We start from the raw sequence: 12,116 nt of genomic DNA, 5'->3' as shown, positions 1-12,116 counted from the left end.
ATGGTGCAATAAGTGAGGCATTATTGACAGGACTACAGTGCTTTATTATTATTATTGTTGTTGTTGTTGTTGTTGTTGCTGTTGTTGTTGTTGTTGTTGTTGTTTAATGGACTCCAGCCACCAGACAGTGAGTTAGGATGTGTTGTCAATACTTTCATGTTTTCTTGGCAACACAGCTTTGGCAACTTATATACAGATGTGGTTTGCATTCTCCAGTTCTTTGACAGACCAGTTCAAGATATTGGCAGCAATACTAGGCTAGATCACATTGCATCAGTGCAGCACTCATGGTCATGAAAAGACAGTCCACTCAAAATCATGTGACCAGTTTAATTGAGTCAGTTCCTAAGTTGGTTTCTTTGCTCTGTTTTGATAGCTTTAACTCATAACAAATGAGAAGGGAACAGTAAGCCAGCTCAACCATTTTCACCTGTGAGTGGCTTTCCCTCATCTCTCATACCACTATCACAGGTAATCTTCAGAAATGTGCTTCATAAAACCATAATTTAAAATGTACAACAATGGAGTAAAAAAGTGGACGACGGCAGGGCTGAAGACGTAAAGAACAAGCCGAGTGCAGTACAAAGTCAAGGACAGCAAAGATATAAACGTGAGCACATTCTGTCAGGAAGCAATTGCCTAGTTCCCGTCTCCACAGTCCAGTGGCCCTTCAGTTTAACCTATCTAAACCGATTGCTCGAACTACAGAAGTCCTGCACCAGCTCAACTGTGGTCTCTTAGCTAGTGCCAAGAGAAGTTTTGAAGCACTATACTGAAAACGTTGGAGTGTTTCTCAGCTGTTGGAGGAACATGGCCAGGAAAAAACAGCACTGATGGAAAGCAAACAGAGAATGTGCAGAATAGTGCAACTCTTGAATGTTGTTATGACAGTGCAATAAATAGTAAGCAGGTCAGCGAGGGGATAGTCTCCACAGATATAAAGCTCTCTTTAACGAAAGCCAATTACAAACTTAGTGTAATTGATTGGGCTAGTTGGTGTTGAAACATCTTGCATGAGAGTGCAAACATTTAGCATGGAGACAGGAACAAAAAAACATGAGGGCGAGCACTATACACTCACTGCTAAATATCGCATTTTAACACAAGATGTTCCAATTACAAAGGTTGATTGTATAGCCATTAATGTTCATTAAAAAAGTTCATAAAATAAAATTAAAGGAAATTCACTGCATACATGTACTCTCGAGCATTAGTTTGAGCCCTGTTGAAACCACTGCTCAAGAACTTTGGAGTGAGAGTTTAACTTTTATCTTCAGCCTCCAAAATTTTCTAGTACCAGGAGTCCCACTTGAAAACATGATGCAGCCAGGGCTCGGCGATACTCCTGCTCCTAGTGGCTTTGTTTCTTTTGACAAACTGTCACTGCACAATGTCTCATAATAAGGCTCTGTAATCAGTTTCTTAACAGACATTGCAGTATGTTACCTGCCACCTAAACTTAGATTCTTCATTTCAGACTGACGTAATTTACTTAGATTTTTCAAAGGCTTTCGATCGCGTCCCTCATCACCGACTAGTGTCCAAACTTTCATGCCTTCACCTCGACCCACTAATCCTATCATGGATCATTTGCTTCCTGACAGATCGCCTCCAGTTCACCTGTGTTGGCGGTCGCTGTTCAGATACTACCAAAGTAATATCCGGTGTACCACAGGCATCCGTCCTCGGCCCACTCCTTTTCCTAATATACATTAACCACCTCCCAACAGACATATCATCCACAATACGTCTATTCGCCGATGACTGTGTTATTTACCGTCGTGTCACTACTAACACTGACAAATCCATTCTGCAAAATGACCTAAATTCTATTGACAAGTGGTGCTCACGCTGAATGATGGAACTAAATGTCTCCAAATGCAAGTTAATGCATGTATCACGGAAACGCTCTACATCCAAATTTCTATACTCTTTGGGCTCTGTGAATTTATCCGAGGTCGACAGTTACCGCTACCTTGGCGTTATCATCACTAGCAAACTAAATTGGTCGAACCACGTCCAACAAATAACAGCCGATGCTTCAAGATCCCTTAACTATATTAAAAGATCCCTATCCTTGTCTCCTCCGTCAATTCGTAAACTAGCATATGAAATTTTCATCCGTGCCAAATTAGAATACGCATCTACAATTTGGAATCCATATCAAAAGTACTTGACTGACACTTAAGAAGCTACTCAAAATCGTGCCTCCCGCTTTATCTTATCGAATTATGACAACACTATCAGCGTTACTAACTTAAAGTTATCCATTAGTCTACCCCTTTTAGCATCAAGACGCATAATTTCGCAACTCTGCCTATTCCATAAATTGTACTATAACTTTCCTGACCTTCGTTCCTCACTTTTATTTCCACCCATTCGTTCATCACATCGTCTATTCAAATCTTTATGTATCCAACTCCTTCATGGTTCTACAAACGCTTTTAACAAATCCTTCCTTCCCTCTGCAATAGAACAATGGAACTCGCTCCCGGAATCCATTGTTGTAGAGCGAAACCCTTCGAAATTTCGAGAGTTACTAACCACCCATATTTGCAGCTAATTAAGCAAAAACCTGTTCTTTTTAGTGTCTTTTCAGTTGTTGCCTCTTTTGCTTTGTACATGACTATTCATTCGATGTTTGTATTATTGTTTTGCGTCCCCCTTATGTAATACCCCACATGAGGCCCTTAAGGGAATAATAAATGATGATGATGATCCTGGTCACTATAGTTGCACTGCTGTAATATAGATCACTATTCCCTCATCAGTGCCATTGTCTGCTAGAGCTCTTCAATCATACCAGTTTCTAAGCTGTTCATATACAGGCCCCATGTTCCAGAAGGCAGACACTGTGATTGGTGAAAAATGTGCATGTGGGGGGAGATGGGAGGTCTGCTGATTGTCACGCCACATATGAACAATAGAACTAAATATAGGAGTGTTACTTTCTTCAGTATCATAATAAGAGAAAAGAAAGATCTACGAATACATTGTAGCCAAAGCCATTTGAAAACATTGTCAAACAGTATCTTTCTTTTAGATGGATAAGTGCCTTTTAGCAGGCATGACAACGTGCTGAAGTGAAGTTTTGTTTTGATGCTCAGTGATGGACTTGTCAGTCAATTGACTCTGCAGGTTATCACCTACAGTTCAACACCTGCACACCTACAGTACAACATAAACTTTCAGGACAAGTGCAAAATCTGGCTGTCTGCACCACTTTGCTATCCTTTCTGCAATTCCAAGTTCTCGCTCCTGCTGCGCTACAAGGAGTCAACTAGTGAATGTTGCACACTGATGAGTAGCATGTCCAGTAACCCTGGTAAGTGGCCATGGATACCTCATTGTGTGAGGCAGCATACTTAAGTCGCAGTGGTGGTGAATCAGCACTGACTTCTCACGCACCTTGCAGCAGACACATTGAGCAGCATGGACGAGGGGGAATGGGTCAAAGGGAGCAAGAAAGAGCAGACAGAGGCACACGCACACAGAGATCCACAAACAAGCTAGCCCAGCACCACCCAAACAATGGGTACAAGAATGGAGGATGAGCAGTCTGCAACACAAGAAACCAAAAGAGGACACAGAAGCAAGAGAGAGAAGTGCAAGCTTTAATGATATGCTGGAGAAGCAAGCGTTGTAAAGAACTCAACAGAGAGACCACTACATGCACGAAATAAGAAAGAAAAAAAAACAATGCACAAAAGTAGGAAGGAATAATACCAACTGGGAACAAGAAAGGTCAAAATGTTGAATTCAGCAGCAGACTCAAATACCAAGTCCAAAAGCCCATGCTAAAAGAAAAAAAGAAATGCAGAAAGAAAATTACAACAATGACTGACACCAAGATAATGAACATACATCCCAACGTTCATTGGTGAAGCAAGGGGAACACGAAAAGCTTTTGCACAGTACAAGCAAGTCACTGGACAGTAAAGAGAGAATGGAGTGCAATTTGTTTTCAAGAAAGACAAGCTACAATAAAATAACATTTCTTTTTAATTCAATACAGCTGAGAGGAAAAAGCAAAGCGGTACAACCTGTACACTGACACACACACTTTCTCCGACCAGGATTACCCAGGCATGAGCTAAGCAATCTCAGTGACTGCATGTAAGGGATCACAAAAGTTTGAGACTTCAATTAATCAACATCAGGGGGGGGGGAGGCGGAGGGCAAATAAAAGCCTGAGCTTTTTATTAAAATGCTGGCTGCAAGTTGAGGCTTCCCTTGTTCACCTAATGTCAGTCAATTATGACAAAAAGTTTATAATGCTAACCCAGACGGTGCTTAAGCTCCAAATGCCTGACCCTATCCACAGTGAATGCATTATCATCATCATTGCCCTGTCCACTGCACAACAAAGGTTTTTCCAGCAATCTCCAATGACATCTGTCCTGGATCAGCTGACTACATCTTGTGCCTGCACGCATCCTATTTCCACCACTGCACCAAATCCTTTGCCATTACCAAGTATGCTTGCCTTCCATTGGCAACAGGTCACTAGCTGTTCACTCTATACACCACATGACCTGTCCAGTTCAACCTTTTCTGCATAATCTCAATAGAAATATATCAGTTCCCTGCAACTGCTCTCTAATCCATAGTGCTGCTCTTTTTTTGTCCCTGACTGTTACAACTTATGCTGTTCCATTGCTCATTGTGAAGGCCTAGCTTCTTCTCATTTCTTTGTTATCCTCCAAGTATGTTTCCTTTTTTTCTCAAGTTATCTTTATTTAGATACTCAGAAGGATTCGAGAAGGTGGGGTTATTATACAATCACTGAGTGCACACAAAACAACATGTGACGAAATAAACAAAATAAATAAATAAACACAGATATTTGAATAGCATAAAATATAAATACAATATCATAATGAAGGAAAGTCACACCTCGTGTTGCCAATGTGAGGCAACATATGCCAATACCACCTAGTGTGCGCTCATGTGTTCCCCTGCCCATTTGTGAAGGAATGAAATCTGTGAAAGACTGGTAAAGCATTGCAAAGTGAAAGAAGCCTTCACTCAGTTCTTTCAAGGCGAGGTGGCTTGTTGCAACTAGTTCCATTACCTTTGAATATCAGTCTCTTTTGGTGCAAGTACAGGTACAATTAATTACTGGAATAATGACTGCTTTTTGCAGAATTACTGCATTTGTCATAGATGTGTACAACTGTACATCTGCTCCCCTGGAGGGATTGCACTTTACAGCCTTTCTAAGCAACATATCTGGTAGTCTGCCAGGTATTCAGTACAGCCTCCAGCAATTTCTTACCTGTCGGGGTCCTGTTCACAGTGGGGATGTAGGTGGAGCCATACGCATCTGTTGGGTAGGCACCTTCAATGTAGTTCCACTCTGCACATGCATAAACCACCAGCACAAATTCAATAGAGGCCAGAGTGCCACCGTACATGTCAAGCGCAATTTCTAGAATGCAATAATGTCCCCTTTCTTTCCTAGAGACTTAAGCATGCAAAGCATGCAATTTAGACTATAACTTTATCTAGGTTTTTTAAGCTGAGACATGGTTAAAAGGTAAACAAAAACCCTGGGCACTTTGCCGACCAAATAAAGATTTAAAAGAAAAGAAGACGTTTCGGCTCCCACACAGGAGCCTTGTTCACAGGTAAAATAAACAAAGGTGCTCAAGCAGCTCGCTTAACAGCAGATTGCCATCGCTACTGTTCAGAGTGTGTGGCATAGTCTGAATCATGAGGGACTCAAGATAAAGGCGTCGAGATAGCCCTTTTTTCCTGGCAAGGACACGTGCCTTCCCCTAGTCGATTGCGTGGCCGCTTGAAGTGGCATGCTCAGCCGAAGCACTGGATTTCACATTTTCTTTTTTGACGTCATAATTGTGCTGTTTAAGACGCGAAATCGCTTTTTACTAGTGTGCCAACGGAACTGGCCGTGGATGTATGCAGTACCGCTCTGGAGTCGGATGCCACTCTACCCGAGAGATTGCCCATTTACGCACCGGACCTGGCTCGGCTGTTACAGTTCTGTTTATCAAATACGTACTTTACGTTCCAAAAGTGTTTCTACAAACAGGTCCACGGAACAGCTATGGGAGCTTCAACATCGGTAACCGCCGCTAACTTGACAATGGAAGCACTTGAAAGTTGAGCACTCTCTTCGTTCAGCCCTGCTCCGAAGGCATTCTTTCGCTACGTGGACGACTGTTTTTGCATCATTCACAAAGAAGCAGTTCAGTCATTCACTTCGCACCTAAACAGCATGGAAGCAGCGATCCAGTTCACGGTAAAAGAGGAAGTCGACGGCAAGCTTCCGTTCCTTGATATGCTGATTAAAAGAAAGGGGCCTACTTTGTCGTTCGCAGTTTTCAGAAAGCCAACTCACACAGGACGCTACTTGCATTTCAGCTCCTTGCAACCTGCTTCTCACAAAAGGGCAGTGGTTTCGACGCTTCTACGACGCGCGGAGAAAATCTGCACGAGACAAGAAGACTACGCAGCCAACGTAAGCGTGGTACGGCGGGAACTATCAGCCCGTGGTTACCCATGCTCTTTCTTGAATGCTGTCGAACGACAAATGGCACGTCCGCAGTTACTCCATGCTGCCTCTAGTCAAAAGCACGCCGGAATACCCTATATCCCGTCCACAAGTGAAGCTCTAAGCCGTATTCTGTGTTCATACAATGTTCAAGTGGCACACATTCCAAACCAGAAACTACGGCAACCACTCGTCAATGTTAAGGACAAATTGCCAAAAGAGAAATTCCCAGGAGCTGTGTACGTTGTCCCATGCGCGGATTGCGACTACGTGTACAGTGGCGAAACTGGTGACTTTGAAAAGCGTCTTAAACAGCACAATTATGATGTCAAAAAAGAAAATGTGAAATCCAGTGCTTTGGCTGAGCATGCCACTTCAAGCGGCCACGCAATCGACTGGGGGAAGGCACGTGTCCATGCCAGGGAGAAAGGGCTATCTCGACGCCTTTATCTTGAGTCCCTCATGATTCAGACTACGCCACACACTCTGAACAGGAGCAATAGAAATCTGCCGTCAGTGTTTGCGCGCTGCCTGCATCACGTGTTCAAGACTATCTAAGCGAGCTGCTCGAGCACCTTTGTTTATTTTACCTGTGAACAAGACTCCCTTGTGGGAGCCGAAACGTCTTCTTTTCTTTTAAATCTTTATTTGGTCAGCGAAGTGCCCCGGGTTTTTGTTTACCTTTTAACCATGTTTCATCCCGACCAGACGGGCTTCCGTCAAACACTGAACTTCTAGCTGAGACAGTTTATTTTGATAAACCACCATTTTCAAAGAATAGACTCACGTAATAAAAGCAATAAATTGGACCTTCAGCAAGATTCTGCAATAGCACTTCTAATACTTTATCATACACATGGTGACTAAGCAAGATAGGCCATCAGGAATAACCACATGAGTGAAGCCACCCTAGTTATATTTATCTAGTGGTTGGGAAGCCTACCTGTAGTTGCAATTGTGTAAACAGAATCCTAATTGTGAAAGAAGCGGGGATGAAGAGGCTCCTGCACTCAATCTATGTTCAATGCTAAGTACACACGATGGTTAAGAATTTAGAGATCAATAAGTTCACATTCACACTCCCTAATCCCACCTCTTCTTATGCCACTGCTGCCTGTAGAATTTTGCATGAGGTCTACTCTTCTCCAAAGTAATTTGAGTTTCAATCCACATGACCATAAAAAGCTAAAGATTGTAAAGAAAAATTCACTGCAATTACTGCCACTACTTCTTTCAAAATCTTGCCAAAATGCAAGGTTTTGCAAACTATGGAAGGATTCATAGTTGCCACAAGGCTGACTGCCAACCACGGGAGAATATTGTTGCATTGTGATTGTGAGGAATCAAACACTGCCACATAACAGTGAGTTTGAAATGGTAACGTCTTATTGGGTGATCTTGTACACAGAAAACCAAGCAATGCAATCATCAACCACAACAATAGGGGCAAGAAGATTTGCCAATTGTTGAATCTGAACAGACACGATGAGTCTGTCTGCTATTTATACACGATTCATCGTACAGTTTAGCATAACCACTGGCACTCATGTACATTCGAGAATACAAAGCAGTATTTGTGTAACGCATGTAATCTGATTAGACAATAGTCTTTTGCTATAGAATTAGCGAATCAAATGAACGACCTAAGGAACTCCGGATACAATAGGCACGCATTGCGCCAAGCAATAAATTGATAATAGTGATAAAGCAGTGAGAAATATCACCACCAGAAAGCAAAACAATGTATGCATGATAATATGACCAAGTGAACACTCACTGGTAGTGTTTGCGCGCACAATGTCACTGTAAAGTCCATCTCCAAAGGCATTGCGCGAAAGCACCTGGAACTCATACTGAGACTCAGGTTGTAGATTATGGATGGTCAGTGTGATGGCGTTGTCCGGATACACTCGGATGGTGCGCCACTCAGCATCACCTTGCCCCACGAGCCGGTACCTGTGCAAGGGTTCATAGCCACATCATTTCAATTAGCAAAGCTAATGAAAGGGAAAATTGTCATTCAGCCATATATAGCATGAAGCTACAAAGAAAATCCATGCAGGCATCTCGGAAAGAAAGCCTCGCAGTTGAAAAAAAAATTTGTCCTGGTAGTGCGCTTATTGCAAACGGGTACATATCCCACACTGTACACCATTAATAAAATATATCCAGAGAGGGAGATTAAGATGGACTGCAATGATTGTAATGGCATCATTGGAATCAGACATATGCTGGCGGGGTGTCCTGCGACTCTCCCCAACCTCGTTGAAGAATGGACACAGTGGGAGAAAAGGATTCAAAGCCCATTGTTTCAGGACCAACTAAGGGCAGTCCAGAGGGCCCATGATGTCGCTGAAAGGCTTGGCCTGACAGTGCCAACGTGGGAGCGGCCCGCCTTGGCTTGAGAAGTCGAGCCTCCGGACCTCATTACAATAAAAGTTTTCACACACCCATACGGGGATCAAACCTGGGGCCAACGCCTTTGCATGCAAAGACACAATGGAGGAATGCCTTGTACTGTATACTTCGACTTGTCAAAGCATTTGGTGTTGTTTCTCACGATCTTATCCACAACTCTTTGAGTTACAGCGTTAGTACCAGCCTATGCACGCTGATTAAAGACTACCTGTCAACTCGGTTAAATTATGCTCGCGTTGGTGCTAAGTACTCTTTGCCTTATGAATCAACTTCCAGTGTTCCATAAGGGTTGATCTAAGGCCTATTATTTTTCAATATCTTTGTTAATAACCTTGAAGAGCATTTGTGTTATTCGTGTCTCCTTTAATACGCTGATGATATTAAGCTTTACTGTGAAAGAGAATCAGAGCATGACTGTGAATTATTACAGGAAGATGTGAATTCTCTTGCGGAGTGGTGTGCTTCCAACTTTTTGTGCATTAATCCAAATAAGGCACTTTTTGTTTCCTTTAATCGCAAAATGTACCCTTTACTATAAGAATACTCACTTGATAACATTCTTTTGAAAAGAGCGAGTTGTACGCGCAACTTTGGAATATTGGTTGACTCCCGGCTAACTTTCAAAGAACATGTTTCAAGCATCGTTAATGCGTCCTGCAGGAAGTTAGGCCTCATTTCAAGGATGATTGAGAAGTTTACGAATGTCAACTGCTTTATTCTTTTGTCCACTCAAATATCGAGTTTAGTTCTGTTGTATGGAACTGTATTAATTTGACCAATGCTGCAAAAATTGAATGTGTTCAGCAATGTTTCATTCGTATCCTGTATGATCTATTTCTTGGACGCCGTGTATTTTATGCCTATGAGCGTGTACTGCACATGTTTTATATTAGACCCCTAGAAATAAGGCGGAAATACCGTGATTACTTATTCTTGTATAAACTAATTCACAACCACTCCTCCCGTCCACAGTTACTGTCAGCTGTAACATTCTGCATGCCTTGCCCTAACATGCGTAATGCTAGCATTTTCCACGTGAATTCCTCTTGCACTTCTAACGCTATAACACATCTTGTAACACAACAAAATACCTTGCGTCATAATCTTGATATATTCTACTCTATTATTTGCTAATTATCTGACTTCTGTCTTTCATTTATTCAATTTTTTGTCGCACTTTGTACCACTGTTGTTTGACATATTATGTTTTGTTTATTGGTTTTATGTTCTTTGTGTAACACAAGTGTACCAATATTAAGGAGTAAAGCTGTTCTTGGGCACTTTCAAAAAATAAATAAATGAAAATGAAATGAAACAGGTGCCACTGAAATTATCCCAACACTGTGAGGCAAGCACAATGACTGAGTGAATTTCCTTGCAAAAGAAGCCAGTTTGATATTCTCACTACCACCCTTGCAGTCGTCCCACAAATGCGCCTCCACCTCCACCACTACACCAATGCATGTGCATTCTGCAGTGATTTAGTTCAGTTTTAGTTTCGCTTTAGTTTCTTCCCCTGAGAAGAGGCATTGTACAAATGTTTTAATTGTGTATATGTTTCTGCGTGCTTCTGAATAAAGGGAGGATTCCAGACCAAGTAGCAGACTGTTCGCAGACACTCTTCAATTTAAACACTCAACAATGAAAGTGTTTCTGCTGCTCAGATGAGTCATCTGCGCCACTGGAGTCTCTTATCAAGTGGCTGCTCAACTGAGGTGCCCCCACGTGGTGCCTCCTGCAAGCTTATGCTGCCACTGTTGCCTGACATCTCTGAGAATCCCCACAAAGAGCCCGTGCAACAGGTTTTCATCAAAAGTATTCAATAACATGAGCTCCTGTTTCTGTATCAACAACTTCAACCATGCACAGCCATGCAACCATCAGTTTTATTCATCATGCAAGCTTTAAGTAAGGCTCCACTGCACAATCCACTTCTTCTGTTCAACCAATGACCACCATTTGCGACCATGCAGGCCAAGATGATGAAAGGAGCACCAACCAGAGGACATAGGTCTGTGGGTGGCCCCCGTCATAACCCGGCAGCCAAGAGACAGTGGCCGCAAAGGCGCTAGTGTTCACCGACACATTGGTAGGTGCATGTGGTGTTGTGCCTGCAAGGCAGTCGCCACAAACACATTCTTTCAATGTTAAAGCATAAACACTGAACACAATATCCATCTGGAGCCATACAGTGCAACAAGCTTCGAAGGTGAAATACTGCAATTTTCAGAGTAAAACTTCACAAACACACAGTGGAAGGTTCTGCTAAGACAGCAAGCTCAAGCCTGCAAGGCCCTCAGAGTACATGCTTAAAAAAAAGAACATAATGTAGACACACACTTTTGTCTCACAATTTCTACACAACAAACATTTTACAGAGTGCTCCACAGTGGTGTTGAGGCTCCTACTAAATCTAGCTCAGACGATACTTATGGCAAGCAAGTCGCATTTTATGATAATGCTACTAGTACTGGTTTGTTACTCCTGTAGTATTAGGAGGAGTACTCAGAAAGCATGCTCTATGTATTTGAAAATGTGGGCATGTGTATTCACATGGTATGAACACGGGAATATAACACTACAAGCTGCAACTTTAGCAGTCTTGTACTCCTTTGCTCTCAAATATCTGGCGCTGATAATAACGTAACATTAGCAAGACACTCCAGCATATATTTTTTCTTTCTGCAGTACATGTAAACAAATACTTTTCTTAATCTGCAGAAAGAAGCTTAAAACACACAAAACCCAAAAAATGTGACAGTTTGAGTGCTTTTAAGACCGATTTAATGATAAAGACAAGTTATCCTAACTGCCTGCAAAAGCTGACTAGAGAACAATGCAAAGAATATGAGCTCATGGTTATAGGAGAAGGGGTGACGCACTCTCGACCAGCAAAAGGGTGCTGGTGACCAAGGTGGCGACGTCGTTTTGCAGTACACATTCATATCGTCCGTGGTCCTCCTTCTGCAGGCTCCGAATGGTCAGCTTTCCTTTACTCACACTGTGACGATTTTTGGGTAGCTTCTTGCCATCCGCCTGCACAATGCACCAACAATATTGTGAATGCCCTGCTGTCTTGCCTGCCTCCATTTGGTGTGTTCTTGTGTTTCTTGTGTAGAGTGCACATAATGGTATTTTTTTCTTTCAAACCTTAGGTAAGTGCTTGTTTTATTTCAAAATA

General features: G+C 42.2%; 1 protein-coding gene across 3 annotated transcripts in view; it reads right to left on the bottom strand.

Annotated features, from left to right (window-relative positions):
* Positions 1-12,116, bottom strand: part of LOC135910102 (protein turtle-like) — a 103,389-nt gene that overhangs the window by 33,052 nt on the left and 58,221 nt on the right. For all 3 annotated transcript variants that reach the window (XM_065442137.2, XM_065442138.2, XM_065442139.2), the window contains exons 9-12: positions 11,818-11,971; positions 10,935-11,046; positions 8,295-8,473; positions 5,279-5,359 (exon numbers count right to left, since the gene is read on the bottom strand). In XM_065442137.2, coding sequence (XP_065298209.1) covers positions 5,279-5,359; positions 8,295-8,473; positions 10,935-11,046; positions 11,818-11,971 — 526 coding nt within the window. The remainder of the gene's footprint in view (positions 1-5,278; positions 5,360-8,294; positions 8,474-10,934; positions 11,047-11,817; positions 11,972-12,116) is intronic.

This window comes from Dermacentor albipictus, chromosome 4 (assembly GCF_038994185.2).
Source record: "Dermacentor albipictus isolate Rhodes 1998 colony chromosome 4, USDA_Dalb.pri_finalv2, whole genome shotgun sequence".
In the NCBI taxonomy this organism is placed as follows: Eukaryota; Metazoa; Arthropoda; class Arachnida; order Ixodida; family Ixodidae; genus Dermacentor; species Dermacentor albipictus.
The sequence above is the reverse complement of the archived record's forward strand: the minus strand, read 5'-3'. Positions and strand labels throughout refer to the sequence as shown.